Below are 19,464 nucleotides of genomic sequence, written 5' to 3'. Positions count from 1 at the left end.
CACCACCAGAACTGGAGGGGCTGAGGTCACGGGCCTTTCCACTGCTGATGCCTGGTTCCCTGTGTCTGGGGTACTGCTGCAGTCTGGAGGCCCAATTTGTGTGTGCTGCCTCCCCTGTTACTACTGGGTCCTCTGGAACTGTTGGCTCAGTACTGTCATGGCCATGGAGTCCAGATTGCAAGTACCACCTCTGCTGTTCTCCCAATTCCACCTCGTCTATTTGTTCCAGTCTACTTATCTTCAGATGTACAGATGTGTGGATGTCTCCAGAATCCTAGTGTGTTGGACCAGAGGAACCTTTGTTGAGTTATGAACGTTTTACTCCTTGTAGATTGAAGAGGAGAGACCAACAGACTGTCTCATACTACCATGATATTGACGTCACCCCTGATCTTCTTTTTCCTAACATGCCATGTTCATTCCACCTCAAGGACTTTGTACTTGCTGCACCTCTGCACTTTTCCCAAATCTCAGAATGGCTGGTTCCTCTCTAATATCAAGGTTCATCTCATATGGGATCTCTCCAGAGATGCCTTCCTGGACTGCTCAAACTAAAATAGGCTCCTCCCTTGTTCACTTTCTATCACTGATTCACTTTCCTCATTTCTTTTTTTTTGCTAATTTATTGCTTAACACTCCCATCAGCAAAATATAATCCCCATAAGGGTGAACTCTTTATGTTATTCACCACTATGTCTTTAGTACCTAGAACATTATCTGGCACATAATAAATAATCAAGAAATGTTGTGAGCTCATGAATGAATAGTCATTACCCAGAAAGCTGCATGTGCTTCATCATTGCCACCAGTGCTGCCATCTACCATGAGAACACTGAGATCTGTGTCAAAGGAGGCAGTAAAACATAGTAGTTAGGACTGTGAACTCTTTTGGATCTGGCTCTGCAACTTATTAGCTGTGAGATGTTGGGCAGGTTATTTGGTTTCTTGGGTTAATGTTATCTTCCTCACAAAGTTGCTGAGAGAATTAAATAACAAAATACATGTAAAACACTTAAAATGGAGTTTGACATACAGTAAGCATGCCCGAAAATAGGAGCCATTATATTCTTATTACTTAGGATTCTTTCAGTTGCAAATAAAAGAAACAAACTTAAGCCAGCTTATGTAGCAAAGAGCAGTTTATTACATAGTTATAGGGGTGTTTCACAGAACCCAAAGGCAGAAATGCATCTGGGCCTCAGGAAGGAGCTAGAATGAAGAGTTGGAAAGCTATTGATAAATGTTCTCTCTGCATCTTTCATCGTGGCTTTTCTCCATTGCTCCCCTTTAGTCTTCTTGCTCTGCATCCAGGGCAACTTTCCCTTCTCCTCAGTTCCTCACTACAGATCCTGAGCTTACATAATATAGGCAAAGCCAGTCTCAGGGACTGTTAGCCATTCCTTGTTCTCTGTTGAAGATTCCAAGGGGTGATAATCTGATAAGCCCTCTTGAATCTGATGTCTATGCCAGTCAATCAGCCAAGCCAGAGGAGGAGATAATGCAGTAAAACCACAGCTGCTAGGGACCACAGCTATGGTTTCAAGGAAAGGACCTCTGCTTTCACTCCTGAGAAAGGCGGACATCCCCAAAGGAGCCCACTGCAAAGACCTTCCCAATGCTGCCAATTCAGGGGAGCTGGACCAGCTCTGGGACCTCAGCAGACATGGAAAGAATGTCCTGGCCTTCTGTTCCTTGAGCAAGCCAAACAGGCCTGTGCCCCCGAGTCTCCCAGAATCACTTTGGTTCCCTACTGAGAACAGTCACCAAGATGCAGACCTATCTTCTTCATGTCCTCATCCCATGCCAACACCAAACATTCAGATGTTTCCTCCTGACAGCATCCAACCTTTATGCATATCAACCTAAGCCAGTAGAAGGCTTGTGGGTTTGTTGGTGTCATCACTTCCTCACACACTCTCTTCTGCCACTCCACCCCCATGCACAACTTGTATTTTCACATCTAGAAAGGTCTCCACCCAAATCACTTAAAACCAAGGACACTTATGTTTTGACTGATGGATTTTATTGCAGAACTCTAGGTAGGAGCAAGGTGTGCTAAGCAAAGGAGACTGTTCAGCACACTAGGGAATGGAGACACAGGTCAGGTTTATGCCAGCTTGCAGCACTGACAGCTGGTGTCAAAGACAAGCCCAGCCCCGCAATACTGCTCGTATGTGATTCCATTTGCACAGTTCACGAAGGCATTTCTGTTATTTGTCACAGGGTAGAGGCCATTGGCTTTGCCGGCACAGTATCCACTACCCACAGAGCTCCCTCCAGAGCTGCTACTTCCACTTCCACTTCCAATCCCACTTCCGGTACCACTGTTGGGCTCACTGGACTGAGTGGAGGTGGTGCAACCTGAAACAGCATGAAGAGCAGACTAGTGGACCTGGCAGAAGCTCTCAGATTCACCTAGAGGTGAAGAACTAGCAGACCTGGGGTGAGGTCTAGAGGTGGAGTGCAGTTCGCTCTGGGTCCCTGTAACTGAGGAGCTCACAAGATAACTCCATCTTAGGAATTAGGAACAGCTATAATTTCAAGCCAGCCCAGTTTTAAATTTTAAAAGTTCTCTCTTATGATGTTAAAATCATTTTTTAAAAATTGTACTGAGCACCCAGTATATGCGAAATGCTTTTCTAGGACCTGGGTATAAGCAGTAAGCAAATAAGCTGTAAGAGAAAATCTGGACAAAATTTAGGGAATTGGTACTTGCCCTGAATTATAGATTAGAAATATTTCAGTACTGCTTAGGGTTTTTTGTTCAATCTCCCCAGGCAGGCTGAAGGAGACTTTTAATAAGGGGTTCATAGAAAAATAAATGCTTATATTGAAGGTCAGCCTAATTTCTTGAGGCTTTTCCACACCTTTAAGAATTAGTAGACCTGGAAAACCCACCCAGTAGGCCTGGTTTCTCATAAGAACATAAAATTCCTGATGTGGACGTTCAAGGGTAAGGAAAGAATATAGGACTTCTCTCTCAGGCAGGCAAGAACAGTGAGGTAAAATGGGAAGAGACTCCTGGGGCAAAGGGGGAAGATGTTAGACTGTCTTTTGAGTTGGAAAAGAAACATTTATACACCATGGGCATCCCCCTTCTGTCACTTACTTGCACTCTTCAGGCCAAGAACATCCTTCAAGGTGTTGATCAGGGGGAACTTGCCCTGGTTACAGAATGTGCCTGTGAAGTCATCCAGGTCAATGGCCCAGACCATGGCACCTCCAAAGTTGTTCTGCTTAAGCCACTCAGCCTGTTTAAGGATAGAGGACACCAGGAGTCATTTTATTTTGGGGGACTCAGGGCTGAGCTCACAGCACATTGGAGGGGCTGACCTTACCTTGATATTAAAGCTCTTGACATTGTCATAGCCAACCCACTCATTGCTCTTATAGGTGTAGGGCACGTCCTGAGGGGCATCCCATGCCTGAGTAGCTCCATCTTTCAGGAAGGTGCAGATCTTTAAAAAGTCAAGAGATTCAAATCCTTTAAGTATGACTCCCAAAAAAGAGAAAACATACACTTTCCTCTTTGATTTTTTTTTTCTGTCATGCCTCCAATAGGGGTTTTCATCAGATTTCTAATTATGGGTTTTCATTTGCAGTAAATAAGATCAAGTTATTTTTGAAATACTCAGATGTTATCCCTATTCTTAGTGCTTGATTTTGAGAACCCATGTTAGTATGGGAGATACAGTTATTTAATTCCCTTAAGTGCTAATACAAATGACCTTAAGTAAGTAGTCTGTTGTTTGAAGGGATATTGCACACTACAAATATTCTTCATACTGGATTAGGTAAATGAATAGGTTACTTAAACACCTGAAGCACTTGGAGTAATATCTGTGTTACAGTAGGTAAGTAGTGGACAAAATGAACATTCAAGCCCTACACAGATTCTAGCCCTAAGGCTACTGTGTAGCACAGGGCATGAAATTCACAGAATTTCAACTGTAAAATCCAGGCTACCTACCTCATAGTAGGCCAGGACCCCAGCCTGCCCCGTGTAGGGCCCAGCAGGACCAGCACCAGAAGTAGGGGCACCAATGCCATTGTTGGAAGGGTTGCTTAGGATGTAGTTGTGTCCATAGGCAGGGAATCCAACGATGAGCTTCTCAGCTGGGGCCCCATTGTTCTTCCAGTAGTTCATGACATAATCCTGAAAATGTAGCAGGTGAGCATCACCTGCTGATGACCCATTGCTTAGTTATGCTAGTCCACTGACCTAACAGGTAAAATTGAATGATGCTAATAACAGATAGATTAATTGTTTTTTTTTTTTTTTTTGCGGTATGCGGGCCTCTCACTGCTGTGGCCTCTCCCGTTGCGGAGCACAGGCTCCGGATGCGCAGGCCCAGCGGCCATGGCTCACGGGCCCAGCTGCTCCGCGGCATGTGGGATCTTCCCAGACTGGGGCACGAACCCGTGTCCCCTGCATCGGCAGGCGGACTCTCAACCACTGCGCCACCAGGGAAGACCAGTTGGTATTTTTTGAAACATTTTGGTGAGGTTATAGTTAATGAAATATGATCAGCCACTTAAGAAGAGAGTTGTCCAAATGAGACTTTTGCAGAATTTATATTTCTTTTGTCTCTGAACCTCCATGTGATTTACAACATCTCTGGTCTGAACCTGCATCTGTGTGGGTACTCACCACATTGAGGTAAGCATTGTTGCCAGTGTCAGTTGGGTATTTGTAGAGGGGGCTGTTCTCTCCAGTGTAGCCCTCCCAGGGGCCATAGAGGTCATAAGTCATGACATGGATGTAGTCTAGGTACCTGAGGTGGGATAAAGCATTTAAAAGCATTTCCAATTGTTATTTCCCACGCCTGTGCAGACAAAAGATACCACTTCCAATGCCTCTTAAACAAAGTCCCTGAGTGGCAAGACAGACTAAGGACAAGTCTACTTTGCAAAACTGATACCTTTAGGAGTTTGAGGATAAGGTGAGTCACTCACTGGGACAGCTGAGGAATCTCATAGCCAGACTGGATGTTGGAGATGCCAGCAGCTACGGCAGCAGTGACCAGCAGCCTGGGCTTGTTAGTTTGGATGGCCTCCTGCTCAAAAGCTTCACGCATTTCCTATAGAATAATCAAGTATAGTAGGACATCTATGAAACTGATTTCAGCTCCTTAAATATTAATAAATATATGTTTGTATAATGCTTTTCTTTTTCAAAGTGCTTTCACATATTTTATCTTTAGTTTCTCAATATCCCTATAAAGTAGACAGAATTGATGGTATTCATTTTATAGCTAATATGCATAGAAGTTAGACAATTTCACCAAAGTCTCACAGCAAGTTAGTATCCAGGTCATGACCAGAACCCAGGTCCCAGATGACCAGTCAGAGCTCTACTTATATCACTACACTTTGAAGTTATACTTGCTACAGTAACCTATATCCAGCTTTTAGTAATATAGAGATTTGCTTCCCTTTGTCCAGTAAATGAGCTACTTTATAAGACTGACATCCCATCAAATGAAATGCTGAATTGGCCAGTGAGGAAGGTGGTAACAGCCAGGTGATAGGTTCCCGTTCAATGCTAGAGGTTAATCCACTGTTATTTTGTGACTCTAATCTTACCCGGAGCACTGGATTCCGTTTTTTTTTTTTTTTTTTGCAGTACGCGGGCCTCTCGCTGTTGTGGCCTCTCCCGTTGTGGAGCACAGGCTACGGACGCGCAGGATCAGCGGCCATGGCTCACGGACCCAGCTGCTCCGTGGCACGTGGGATCTTCCCGGACTGGGGCACGAACCGACGCCCCCTGCATCGGCAGGTGGACTCTCAACCACTGCGCCACCAGGGAAGCCCTGGATTCAGTTTTTATAACTGCATTATTAGGGTGTACCAGAGTGTGTTCCAGTGAAGAGTGCGTCTGAAAATTGTTGTATGGGTACTTGTTAAAGGAACTAGGTTATTTAACTGGAAGGAGAAAAATTATAGGCAAGATATAGCCGTCTTCAAATATTGAACTAATATATTGCAAAAGGTGCAGCTTCATTCTATGTTACTTCAGCGGGCATAGCAAGAACCACTAACTGGAAGTTATTATGCCTGGACGCAAGTATTGACTAAGAATACAGATGTTCTTTTTTACCTCTAGAGCTGTTCAACAAGTAAGTAGGTTTATTTTTCAACCAGTGAGTTACTTAATATTGAAACTATTGGAGGCTGCCTGACAATCTGGTATACCAGATGGTATAGGAAAAAACCCTGTCTTGGGGGAGAGTAAATCTAAAAGCCATCCTTGGCTTTTCTCACTCCATTCATTTTTCCTTGGTGATCTCTTAATTATTTACCTTTGCTGATGACGTCAATACAGTATATCAAATCAAGTCCTTTGTTCTGAACTCCAGCTTGGCATTCATCCAATATCTATTCATCCAGTGTCTATTAGGCAAAACTATAGAATGTCCTACAGATTCCTCTCACTCAGCATTGTTCAAAGACAAATTAATGAGTCCTTTTCCTTGCTCCAAATCTACCCTTTTTCCTGTATTTACCATCTTAGTTAACAGGACCATAGTCAAACTAGTTCTCAAGGTCAGAAAACTGGAAGTTCTCTCTTTTTCCACTTCCAATTGGTCTCCAAATCCTATTGATTCTACCCTCCTAATATCTCTTATATACTTCCTTTTTCTGTTCTCACTGTTAGGGTCTTCGTTCAGACCCTCAGCATCTCTTGCTCAATTTATTGCAATAGCCTCCTAACTCTATCCCCGCCTCCTTACCTTCTTCTAATTCATCTGCCGTGGTTAAAGTCAGAGTCATCCTTCTAAAACATGAGCTTTGTCATATCTTTCCATTACTTGAAAATACTTCAAAGTTGCCTTGAATGTGATGTCCAAATTACTTAACATAATATACAAATCCTACATGATCTGATTCTTGTCTCTGGTGCAGCCTCATAATCCATTACTCACATACTTGCTCACACATATCTACGTGTCTCCATTTGTGCAATCCCATCATCACTTAATTGGTTAACACCACTTTCAAGACTAAGCTCTTCTTGATCCTGCCCCAGAGCAGAATTAGGTACCTTCTCTCTGTGCTGCTTTTGCACTCTGAATACCTCTATCATGACATTTACCTAAGTGTACTGTAATTGTTGGTTATTTTTCAGGCTTCCACCTAAGATTGTGTATTCTTTAAAGCCAAGGATTGTGTCTTATTCTTTAGCCTGACACTTAATGCAGTGTCTAGGATGGTGTAAGTGCTCAGTGATAATAGGCAGTCTAGTATAAAGGTTAGAAGCAATGGGCTCTGTAGTCAGACTACTTGGGTAGTTACAACACCTATTAGTTGTGTGACATTAGGCAAGTTACTTAAACCCGCTATATATTAGCTTCCTCATCTGTAAAATAAAGATTATGGTACTTACACTACCTATATCATAGAGTAGATATGAAGATGAAATGAGTTATGATTCTAAAAACAGCTTGTAGAATTGTGCCTGACACATAGCACACATGATAATGTTATTATTATTCTTAAATGCTGTTGAAGGTAGGCATGATATCTAAGAATCTTTGCAATGTAAAGTTTCCAAAATTCTAAATTCCAGTTTAGTTTCACTCTGGAACCACCAGGTTCTCCTTGAAAAGAACAGGCTTTGAATTTTCTTGGGCTAAACACTGCCACCTCCCTCCTCACCTGCACCAGGACAGTGAAGAGATGCTTGTCCTGAGAAGGGCTTCCACGAGAGCCAGGGTACTCCCAATCGAAGTCCAGACCATCAAATCCATACTGACGCAGGAATTTGATGACTGAAGAAATGAAAGTCTTGCGATTCTCTGGAGTGGAAACCATGGCAGTGAAACTGAAGGAGATCCAAAGAAGGCAGGGTGAGGCCTTGGTAGTCCCAACATCTTGTAGTGAAGTCAAACTCCTATATTTCTGCCTCAGAGCTTTTCACCAAGATCCACATCCCAGATAAAACTATGTTCCTGGCTTTCTCCTGTACTTACTTTGTAATCACTGCTCTGTCAGCCATGGTACCTCAGTATTCTCTGTGTTTTGTTATCCACCCAACTCTGATCTTTCTCCCAAATTGTACCTGTTGCTTTGAACACCTGGCTACCTTGGCTCACTGTGTTGTCTCTCCAGATAGTCCCTGATGTTCTATACCCTCAAAAAAGTCTTCTTGTTTATTTGCATGACTTTCTCTTCCCTTCTCCCAGAAGGTAAATAGACAGAAGTGCTATAACACTCTCCTCAGGGGTTGTACTTCTGAAATACTTTGAGAAGAGGTTGTTTTGAAATCTCAGTGACTAAGCTTCTGTGAATGTAGTCCCAGAATATCCATCTAAATGTAAACATACAAAATAAATGGTGTTCTAATTAATACTGAGATTCTGGTGTAGTAATTTATTTAAGTAGCATATTTGTTTAACGTATATCCTTAATATCCTGTCTTAAGTTGTGAAATCTGAAGGGACATAGGTCACATTGGGCTAACTTGTTTTCCATAACAAATGAACACCAGGCTCTCTCGTAGAGGACTTACGGGGCAGTTCCAAAATTCCAGCCTCCAATGGCCAGGAGAGTTTTCAGCTGGCTGTTCCTTTAAAGCAAAGGATAGAAAAGAAAAACTTCAAAATCCATGAGTTCCTCAATTTAAAATAACATTGCTTCGGTATTGGGCCTGGTCAGAAACTTTGATGTTGCCTTGATAAAATATTCTGTAGAACAATTTTCCTTCACTACTGAACACTTTATAAAAATTATTTGTGTTATCATTATGAATGCACTCAGAGTTCTTTAGAAAAATCTAAATTAAGAGACCGGGTTTTTTAAAAATAGGAATGTATTGGCAATTCTTACATTCTACTCTATCAGATGAAATGGTAAATATTGCTTGAACATAATTACTTTCTCAGACTTTATGATAATGAATATAAATCAGTTGGCTTAAAATCCTGCACATTTTCTGGAATAGTGGTTCTCAAACATCAGTCTATATAAGAATGAAGTACAAGGACCGGAGTTGGAAGACAACATTAAAATTCCAGGTTTTTAACCCCTTTCTCAGAGATTGTGATTCCGTTGGATTAGGGATTGAGATTTTTATCAAGTGACTCATGTGATTTTGATGCATGGTCAATGGATCACACTTTGAGAAATACCACTCTGAAGGGTTTTATTTCTTCTTAGGTATCATTACTCAAATTCTAGGGGCTACATTCAAGATACTGCCACTACTGAAGGTAGCAATGGCCTGTAGCCTTACTTCTCCTGGATGTAACTAACTGAACAAATTAGAAATTAAAAGATACCAGGGTTTTTGTTTGTTTTGTTTCATTTTTACACAGAACAGAACTCTATTAAAATACAGCAAACTCTTCTGATTTCTTGGGCTCTGTTAATGTCTAATCTTCGGTATCCTCTGCCTCCTGTTCTCTGATGCAAGTAGCTAAGATGGTTTGCAGTTTCCTGAGTCATAAAAAAAAATATTAATTACAGTGAAAGGAAGATACAGAACTATTTTTTAATACTAACTAGAGCAGGCAACGTGCTACGTTATCTATATCCTCGATATTTAAAGTGTAGCTCCTGGACCAGAAGCATCAGCATCATAGGGAAGCTTATTAGAAATACAGAGTCTTGGTTCCCACCTCAGACTCACTGAACCTGAACTGCAGAGATACCAACTTAGATATCTTCCCATTCTCTTACTTGTTTTTCAGGCTATTGAAAGATTGGTAGAGAGTCACATCATTCCATTCAATGGTGGTGATCTCGTTGTTTCTCATCCCAGCAAAGGCATAAATCAGGTGAGTACAGAGGCAGGGGTCAATGTTGTCAGGCTTGAAACTTCCCAGGCCTGGCCGGTACTGGGACCAGTTGGTGAAGTAGCATATCAGCTGGTAGGCAGAACCTGAGAGTAGTAAGAAGCAAGAAAAATGGCCTGACTTAAGTGCCACTGAAATGCGCTGTAAGTTTTAGCCCTGTTTCTGTTTCCCTCTCTTTGCCTCAGATGCCTGATCTCTGTGTAAGGGTGGTTAACAGGAACAATCTTGCAAATGATTTCAAAGCTTCCAACTTGGAAACTAGTCACTGACTTTCAAGTTGGTTATTTTTAACTTTGACAGATTCACTTTGGGATCTTGGTGAAGCCTAGGAACCACTGAAGAAAAAATGCCCAGTAGTCCTATGAAGCCCAGTGAATACCAACTTACAACTCTCAGGTGGTCATGCTGAAGAGAATAACAGTGGCAGCCAATACAAAATAACAGGTTCTCCCAACATCAAATCCACCTGTCTGTAAAGAAGACAGTAGCTTTCTTTCCTAGTATAGCTTATCTATCTCTTGATATGCTTTTTAAAAAGTAATATTAGAATATGAAAAAATCACATTTAATACATTAAGCAGACAATGCATTATGAATAATTTATAAAGATTTTAGGTTTATTGTAGGAAAAAATTATGTCAAGGATACGATACAGAGTCCATGACTTACCTAGCTGAGCATTCAGCAGAAGGGCCAGACCTAGAGAGAAAGAAAACACATGTATCCTGAACAAAGTGTCTATATCTTGTAGAATATAATTCTGAGGCCTTGGGTACCATCCTATGGGTCATAGGTTTTTATAGCCCAAGTGGCACTTAGGGGTTATGCCAAAGTGTAGGCTTTTCAGTGAAGGCACAAATAAATCTGTACTTCCCTTCTCTTAGTCAAAAATGAGCATGGTTCTCTCTTCTTCCATCTTCCATGTCAGTAACAAATGTTACGGAAGGCAGAATTGGAAGTCTACTACCTATGGGAGATCTATGTACTGAAACTACCCAAAATTTACTCTACTCAATGACTACACACCCATCCATGCTTCACCACCCTTAACTGGGATGAATACAGCTTCACACACAAAGCATCCTCTAAATCAGTGAATTCAGTATCTCTTGGGGCCTTCGAGTTTTTTTATACCAACTTTAAGAGCCCTTACAGTAGAAGAGAACTAGAAACTGTTAGACAAGGCTCCAGATGCTGTTCCCTGGCTTCTACCAGGACACTTTTGACCTGATTGCTTTATAACTTGAGCTAGAGGTTTCATTTGGAAAAGGTTCTGAAGCTATAAAAAGTTTGTAAATCTCAGCTCTAGAGCAACTAATAAGCTATGGATACAAATTGGCTCTAAACAATGTACTGAATCAACCCCTTTAAATGATTGAATTCTAACTGATATTTTTATAATACATGAGCAACTCAGTAAGACAGTAAGAGATTAAAGAGAAATAATTCTGAAAACAGTAGAACAAAGATAACTTGCATAACTGTCTCTCAGTTCCCACTGATTTTCATCTCTGAAAAAGATAGACCCAAATCACAAACATGTAAATTAAAATAATATCAATTAAAATGAGGTGGTGCAGAAAGATGAATAGAGAAATGGGAACAACCCAACAAGGAATGGGAGTGTAAGACAAGCATTGGAAGAAAACTAGCCTTTCTTTTAGGACCATGCTTGTGGCATCAATGAAGGTAGAAATGCTGTCAGAGTCAATTGAGATTAAGAGAATCAGAAGTAGACTTATTTGTGTATGTCTGGATCCTCTTGGAAATTTGAAATGATGAAAGAACAATAGAAAAGCATAGAGGTGTGTATGAAGACTATTTCATGTCTGTCAGATGCAGAGAGAAAAAGAAATCAGGTAAGAACAAGGCTCTATCTCCAATTACAGACTCACCTGTGAGAATAAGCTTTGCCATGGTTGCCATTGGCACTGGTCTAGCAGAGCCTGGATTTTCTTTTTATACCATCTGAGTACCAGGTTATCACAAAGGATATCTTCCAAGTGGAGAGCATTTAACCCAGATGTGTATATAGCTAATCAGTAAGTCAACAGACCTCCTCCCCTACAAAAACCACTTTGTGTACCTCCAACCTGCACTCCCCTCACCACCACCTTCTCTGCTCAATAAGGACAAAATGTCATGGCTCTTAACAGGGTGGTAGAGACCATCACCATGAAAAGCACCGGCTTATTAGCTTTTTTGGCAGTCCTCAGGGCTGATAAGTATCTGTTTAAACATTGTGGTTTTCATGAGGTGGACATTTCGTGCCTGGCATCAAAGCACATTTTTATTGGAAAATAAACAATAAAAACCCTTGGAAGGTACTAGCTGTTCTTAAAACTTTTCTTAACCCTCAGAATGGGAGAAAATATTTGCAAATGAAGCAACTGACAAAAGATTAATCTCCAAAATTTACAAGCAGCTCATGCAGCTCAATAACAAAAAAACAAACAACCCAATCCAAAAATGGGCAGAAAACCTAAATAGACATTTCTCCAAAGAAGATATACAGATTGCCAACAAATACATTAAAGAATTCTCAACATCATTAATCATTAGAGAAATGCAAATCAAAACTACAATGAGATATCATCTCACACCAGTCAGAATGGCCATCATCAAAAAATCTAGAAACACTAAATGCTGGAGAGGGTGTGGAGAAAAGGGAACCCTCTTGCACTGCTGGTGGGAATGTGAATTGGTACAGCCACTATGGAGAACAGTATGGAGGTTCCTTAAAAAACTAAAAGTAGAACTACCATACGACCCAGCAATCCCACTACTGGGCATATACATTGAGAAAACCATATTCAAAAAGAGTCATGTACCAAAATGTTCATTGCAGCTCTATTTACAATAGTCAGGACGTGGAATCAACCTAAGTGTCCATCATCGGATGAATGGGTAAAGAAGATGTGGCACATATATACAATGGAATATTACTCAGCCATAGAAAGAAACGAAATTGAGTTATTTGTAGTGAGGTGGATGGACCTAGAGTCTGTCGTACAGAGTGAGGTAAGTCAGAAAGAGAAAAACAAATACCGTATGCTAACACATATATATGGAACTTAAGAAAAAAAAATGTCATGAAGAACCTAGGGGTAAGACAGGAATAAAGACACAGACCTACTAGAGAATGGACTTGAGGTTATGGGGAGGGGGAAGGGTAAGCTGTGACAAAGTGAGAGAGTGGCATGGACATATATACACTACCAAGCATAAAATAGATAGCTAGTGGGAAGCAGCCACATAGCACAGGGAGATCAGCTCGGTGCTTTGTGACCACCTAGAGGGGTGGGATAGGGAGGGTGGAAGGGAGGGGGACGCAAGAGGGAAGAGATATGGGAACATATGTATATGTATAACTGGTTCACTTTGTTATAAAGCAGAAACTAACACACCATTGTAAAGCAATTATACTCCAATAAAGATGTTAAAAAAAAAGAAAAGAAAAAAAAATTAAATTGAGGATTTGGTTCCTGCATATATCTCAGCAGCACAGTGGAGGAGATAGAAAAACTTGGACTATTATCTGAAAAACATTGTAGAAGTAGGTTTGTAACTTTATTCTTATATTTCAGAAATGCTCACAGTGATTAGAAGAAAAGCAAGGATACCTCTTTTAGGGAGCAGTTGCATCTGATGTTCTGGGCAGAAGCCTCCAATTTTAGGAAAGACAAACATTCTTTAGAAATTTAGAAGCAAGTCTGTTCATTACACATTTTTAAGTATTGCTGCATAGCACCTGGCACAAAGCCTGGCATTTACCTAATAATAATGACAACGTTTATATACAACAATAATTACTGCAACCATTAGGTCCTTTTTGCACATCAGCACTACCTAAAAAGTTTGCTTGCATTGCCTGCCCTCACAACTTCATCCTTAGGTTGATTCTGTTATTTGCCTCATTGTACAGTTTTTTTTTTTAATTGAAGCATAGAGACATTAAGAAAAATTGCCTAAAAAAAAGAAGAAAAGAAAAAAAGAAATTGCCTGAAGTTAAACAACTTGCATGCAGCTTGCATATAGCTAAAGAGAAAGCCAAACCAAATTTCTTTATCTCCAAAGTCCTACTTTTAACCATTAAACTAATATACAATAAGTACTCAATAAATTATTTATTGAATAAATGAATGCATGCATGTAAGAATGAATGAATGAAAATATTTTTAATTGTATCGAGGTAAGCAGGTATTAGGAATGAGAGAGAATTTGGGAATCAGATGGATAGTTGCCATGAAAATCCATTAATAATTAAAAGGAGTTCATGGTGAGGTTAACGCAGAACCAAATAAGTTAGGTAGGTTGATCTTTTTTCTTTATGTGTGTAGAAATTGCTTTACTAAGTATTCTACAAGTTTTGAGCTAGTAGAGACTTTAGAAATTAATTAGGTCAGCCCTCTTATTTCATAGATGAAAATATTCAGTATAAAAAAAGGAGAAGAAGAAGTTGACACTTACTGGTTGATAACTAAGTCAGGCACATGACATACGTTACCTCATTCAAAATCTTTGCACGCACCTTATGAAGTAGATGTGATATACGTCTTACAGATGGGTAAACTGAGCTCAGAGAGGTGTGTTAACTTTCCCTAGGCCACTCATCTACATAGGTCTTCTAATGCTACTTCTTTCCTCTGCTTACTCCAGCTGTAAAGAGTACTGACCTGCTGCATGAGAAAGATGTCTTATCAGACTTCTCGTGAAAGCGGAAAGCCTCTGCTGACTGAGATTAAGATCTCTGGACTTTTTTAAATGTTGGCACTTTAAAAAAAATTAAAACAGAAGAAATTCAAAATTAGATTAACTGAATTTAAAAATTGCAAAAAAAGATGCCTTTCTTCCTTACATATTTGTAGTTATTTAGCTCGATGCAAATGGAGTATCATTTTCCTGTGAATAGGAGTTATAATTTATAATATATGTCTCATATTAATAACTATTTTGTTTTTAAGCAAAACAGACCTGATTGCCCTTATGCTGCTTTGCACTTCCAGGCCATCCAGCTGTACAACCATGACCCAGGAAATCGAGGTCCACTGATGGCTGCTAAGGACTTGGTTTTATGTGGAAGTCACCTACCTGACCCACCCCCATGGTACAAAGTCAAACCCTCAAAACCCTTAAACCCTTAAAAAAATTGCATCTCCCCATAGTCCATTAGGTGAAAAACCTTCATGTAAATAACTGAAAGTTTACCAAATACTGCTTCCAGTTCATTTTCTCCCAGGACTTAAGTATCTGAGCTTGTGTTAAGCTCATGCACAGTTCCTTCCAAGACGCAAGAAAACATAGTGCTATGCCTCAACTTATGACAAAATTCAGATCAGTTTTGCCATCTAAGCCAAGGGAGGACCTTTCTAAAGCCTAATTCAGTGTCTCTTTTCAAGAGGAGGAAAAACAGTGATGATTAGAAATTACATGGCAGAATAAACAAAAAATAGAGATACTGTGGTCTTACCCTTTGGAACCAAACAGATACCCTCTAACAGACAAGAGAATTTTCAGTTTGGGATTCCTGTAGTAGATGAATAAGCTGATTATTTCTTTACGGGCTGCCAGGGAAAACTTTGCCTAAAGGGTTAGGACTAGAATATGGGTAAGTTGGCTCCAGCTGTTTAGCAGCTAAGTTCAGTGAAGGGATGAGGCATGGGGGAGAAAACCAGGAAGCATCAGGATTATGCCCAAGGAAAAACACTTGAATAAATGCACAAATGAATGAATGGAACTAGAAGGCCTTAGGCCCAGTTTACAACTATCTGCTTTCCCCCAAAACCCACCCTGGATGCTCCCCACTACCATCCTACTGACTTGGTTTTGAGATTGCTGATGGTCTGGTAAAGCATCGCATCATTCTTGTCCATCATGATGACCTTGTTGTTACTGATGCTGGCGAATGAGTAGATGAGGTGAGAACATAGGAAGGGGTTAGTGCTCTCAAGGGTGAACTTTTCTGGTTCCTGCCTGTCCCGTGACTAGCTGGTAAAGTAGCAAACCAGTTTGTAGGCAGATCCTGGAGTAGAGGGAAGAGAGCCAATGGGGAACCTAGTGCGGTGGCCTCAGAGCCCAGAATGCCACAGTTTTTCCCCAAAAAACCATGGTGGCTTCCTTTGCTTATTCAGCCAGAGCCTCTGAAGGTCATTCAACCTGGACCCCCAGTGCTGGCTCTTGAGCATCCAGACCCCAGTTAAGAGATACAGTGAGAGACAGAGATATTGTCCATATGGAAAACATCCACAGAGCACTGAGATTCAATGTGGATGGATGGATGAATGACACAGAAATATCAGTGCATAAAAAAAAGAGATGATAGGGCTTCCCTGGTGGTGCAGTGGTTGGGGGTCCGCCTGCTGATGCAAGGGATACGTGTTCGTGCCCCGGTCCGGGAGGGTCCCACATGCTGCAGAGCGGCTGGGCCCGTGAGCCATGGCCACCGAGCCTGCGCGTCCAGAGACTGTGCTTCGCAACGGGATAGGCCACAGCAGTGAGAGGCCTGCCTACCACAAAAAAAAAAAAAAAAAAAAAAAGAAAAAGAGATGATACACACAACATTGAAGTGGGTGAGAGAGAGAGACAGAGAGAGAGAGGCTCAAAAGATAGAAGCAGAGCCATGCATGCACAAAGAGACACACAGGACAAAAACTCAGAGTCATCAATATGTTAGTGTCAGAACCTGGCAGAGTCATCAAGAGAAACAGAATGAAGCAGAGATATAAACCAAACATCAGAAAGGACACAGCCCAGGGGACCCAGGCAGTGGTGACTCATTGACTACTTGACTTCTTGAAGAAGCAAGACCACTAAAACTGTAAGAGGTGGGTGAGAAGGAAATCTACTAAGCCACACCTGGTTCTCTGTCTCAGACTGTGGCAGTGAGTGTGTGGGTGTGCCTACATGCAAGATATAGCTACACTTCCTCTGGGCACTGCAGGCATAGCTACTGAGGTCTCTTTATAGGGCCTTGAGGTCCCCAGCTCCTGGGTACCTTGTGGAGTCTACAGCCCTACAGAGAAACATTTTCCAAACTGGGAATTCATTTGCTCATTCATTTATCCAACAGAAATTAATTGAACCACCTGCTCTGTGCCAAGTGTTGTCCTGGGTATTGAGGAAGCTAAAATGAGGTTGATGCTGCCCCTGTACTCAGGCAGCTCACAGCCTTGTCTGGAATTGAATATAGTTAAGGTGACCAAATAGTTTATCATCCAATGGGACAGTTTGGAGGGTGAAAAAGGATCATTATTAATCATTTCCCCGGGGCACCAGCTTGAACCAGAACTCTCCTGGGTGAATTGAAATGAATAGTCACCATGTGTACACACAACTAACTTAAAACAAGGCAAGGTGAATTGAGGAGTGTGAGCTGCCTCTGGAAGTGCACTAAGCTTTCATGACTGAGGTCATGTCCAGCCTCTTCTCCATAGGACACCTCCCCTGGGAGGACTGATGAGACCATTCTATCCTTAATTCACCCTCCTAAAGGGAAGGAAAGGGCAGGACCCTGGTGCTGGAAACCTCACCCAAAAGGCAAGACTCCTTGAACTATGACCCCCACCCTGGGGACATTGTCTAGACTTATCCACACTAGGACATTTGGGGGGGTCTGAAAATGGAGAAAAGGGCAGTTAAAAATGAGATAAAACTTTGGATGACAGCTGTTGGGGCTTGTGCCTTCTCCACAGACTTTGGGGCTGGGAAACTGGATTCAAGGGTTCTGTTCTCCTGATTCACATCACTCTTAGGGAACTGGTCCTCCACAAACCTGCTAAGTGGGTAGGAGAATTCTGGTTGCCACATCTGCTGTTAAGTCAGCCTCCAGGCCCTTCTTCAAAGTGCCAGCTCCCTGTGGGCTGCTCCCCAGGGCTCAGAGCTGAGACCTTCAACAGGGAACTTAAAATGCTCTTGCCGTGGGCTTCCCTGGTGGTGCAGTGGTTGAGAGTCCGCCTGCCGATGCAGGGACAAGGGTTCGTGCCCCGGTCTGCGAGGATCCCATGTGCCACGGAGTGGCTGGCCCTGTGAGCCATGGCCGCTGAGCCTGTGCTTCCGGAGCCTGTGCTCCGCAACAGGAGAGGCCACAACAGTGAGAGGCCCGCGTACCAAAAAAAAAAAAAAAAAGAAAGAAAAAAAATGCTCTTGCCATTTCCAAGTGGGCAGGCATGCCTTGAGACCATAGGCAGGAAGAAAGAGGGAAAGACACAATGAAATGGCTCCTTTTCCTCCATAAGACATAATCCATCTCAGCCCAGCAAACTTCCCTTCTTCACCCATAGCCCTGTTTATTTAGTCTCATCCCCAACTTCATCCAAATTCCCAGCCACCATGAAAGCCAGAGTTTTGGATCAGAACTTTAGAGTTGAAAGGAGGATCTTAGAAAACATTTACCCCAACAGATCATTCTGAAGACAAGAAGTGGTGAGGCTCCCTAAAGTTTTAACATGTGCAGAAAGCAGAGCCCATGAAACATGGGACTCCCAAGACAGTGCTCGTATATCACAATCTGGATAAGAGGCGGCTCTGTGAAAATGCAGACTGAAAACACTCCTGATGGTCTGAAGGGCTCTGGCCACAGCTGCTCCCTTGCCCATCTAGGAAAGATCAGATGGTCCCCTAGGGCAGTTGCCTTGACTCGATAGGTTTTGATAAGGAATTGAACAGAGAGACTGGTGTCCCAGGAGAAGAAGACGAATGCTTCTTCCATAGGTCTATGTTACCTATGTTACCCCTTCTCTCCTCATTAACTTCCTGCTGAATTATCAGCCCAGAGCTCACCTACTCAGAGAGACAGACTTCTGGTCCATGGTGATTTCTCCCATATCCCTGGTCAGCTTCCCTGGGATGCCTCTGGGCCTTTTATGCCCTAGAGGTTTCAACAGCCTCTCTTATGGGAAGGAAGCAGGAAGAAGTCCAGGAGATTCCAGGGACTTCCCTTGGCAAATCTGCCTTGTGAAACTTCCTGGCAATGAGACCCAGATTTGTGCAATGCCAACTGTCAAAAAAAAAGCTGCAGTGGAGACAACCACTGAGAGGTCCCTTTCCTCCAGTCTCACCCTGAAGGGATTTGGTCCCTGAGAAGGGAAGGAGATGGTACTTTGGGTTGCCTCTTCATACTGCTTTCTGGCTCCCAAATCCCCTTTCTCCATCATCGAGGATCTGTCTCCTTCTTCTTTCCCTCACCTCCCTCCATACTCACATCACTTGTGGCCTGCATATTCTTGATCATCTAATCAGACAGTGCAACCATCCCAGTTGGTCCTACCCTACAGCTCTTCTTTACCTGATACCACCCAATGACGCCTTTTCTATGGAACCTTTTTTGCTTCTCCCCACAGAGCATTGTATTTCTTCTCATGTCTCCACATTGTACTGTAGTGCACTGGTGTACATGTCTATCTCCCCAACTTGACTGTGTAGTTCTTAAGTACAAGAACTGAGTGAAACAAGAAAAACAAAAACCTCAACAAATATTTATTGAAGACCCTCCATTAATTAGAACTGAACTGTACCCCAGATTCTAAGGTGCAGACAGACTCTCAAGGCCCTACACGATCTGTTCCCTGATTACCTCTCCAGTCTCCTGGCTTTCTCTGTGGGTGTGACTCTGTCTCTCAGTTTTCCTGACTCTGTTCTCTTGCTCTGTATTAGTCCCAGGAGACTCCTC

General features: G+C 42.1%; 1 protein-coding gene across 1 annotated transcript; it reads right to left on the bottom strand.

Moving 5' to 3' along the window:
* Positions 1-1,140: 1,140 nt before the first annotated feature.
* On the bottom strand, positions 1,141-11,749 carry LOC309800186 (acidic mammalian chitinase-like). The gene is made up of 11 exons (XM_082614103.1): positions 11,693-11,749; positions 10,467-10,496; positions 9,682-9,883; positions 8,513-8,569; positions 7,660-7,825; positions 4,957-5,081; positions 4,652-4,775; positions 3,971-4,156; positions 3,339-3,458; positions 3,110-3,251; positions 1,141-2,361 (listed from the first exon to the last, which is right to left on the bottom strand). The coding sequence occupies exons 1-11, from the start codon at positions 11,721-11,723 to the stop codon at positions 2,108-2,110; spliced, it is 1,437 nt and encodes a 478-aa protein (XP_082470229.1). The 5' UTR covers positions 11,724-11,749; the 3' UTR covers positions 1,141-2,107.
* Between the last annotated feature and the right edge of the window lie 7,715 nt (positions 11,750-19,464).

The sequence above is a fragment of the Mesoplodon mirus genome (assembly GCF_964341445.2).
Source record: "Mesoplodon mirus genome assembly, chromosome: 3".
In the NCBI taxonomy this organism is placed as follows: Eukaryota; Metazoa; Chordata; class Mammalia; order Artiodactyla; family Ziphiidae; genus Mesoplodon; species Mesoplodon mirus.
This window is presented reverse-complemented; position numbering and strand designations above follow the sequence as displayed.

Bases quoted from the DNA above. Each gene is read 5' to 3' on its own strand.
- LOC309800186 (XM_082614103.1), bottom strand. From the start codon at position 11,723: ATGGCAACCATGGCAAAGCTTATTCTCACAG. The intron at 3,459-3,970 runs GTAGGTAGCCTG...GACTTTTTAAAG, and splicing joins GGGTCCTGGCCTACTATGAG to ATCTGCACCTTCCTGAAAGA. The intron at 3,252-3,338 runs GTAAGGTCAGCC...ATCCTTAAACAG, and splicing joins TCAAGAGCTTTAATATCAAG to GCTGAGTGGCTTAAGCAGAA.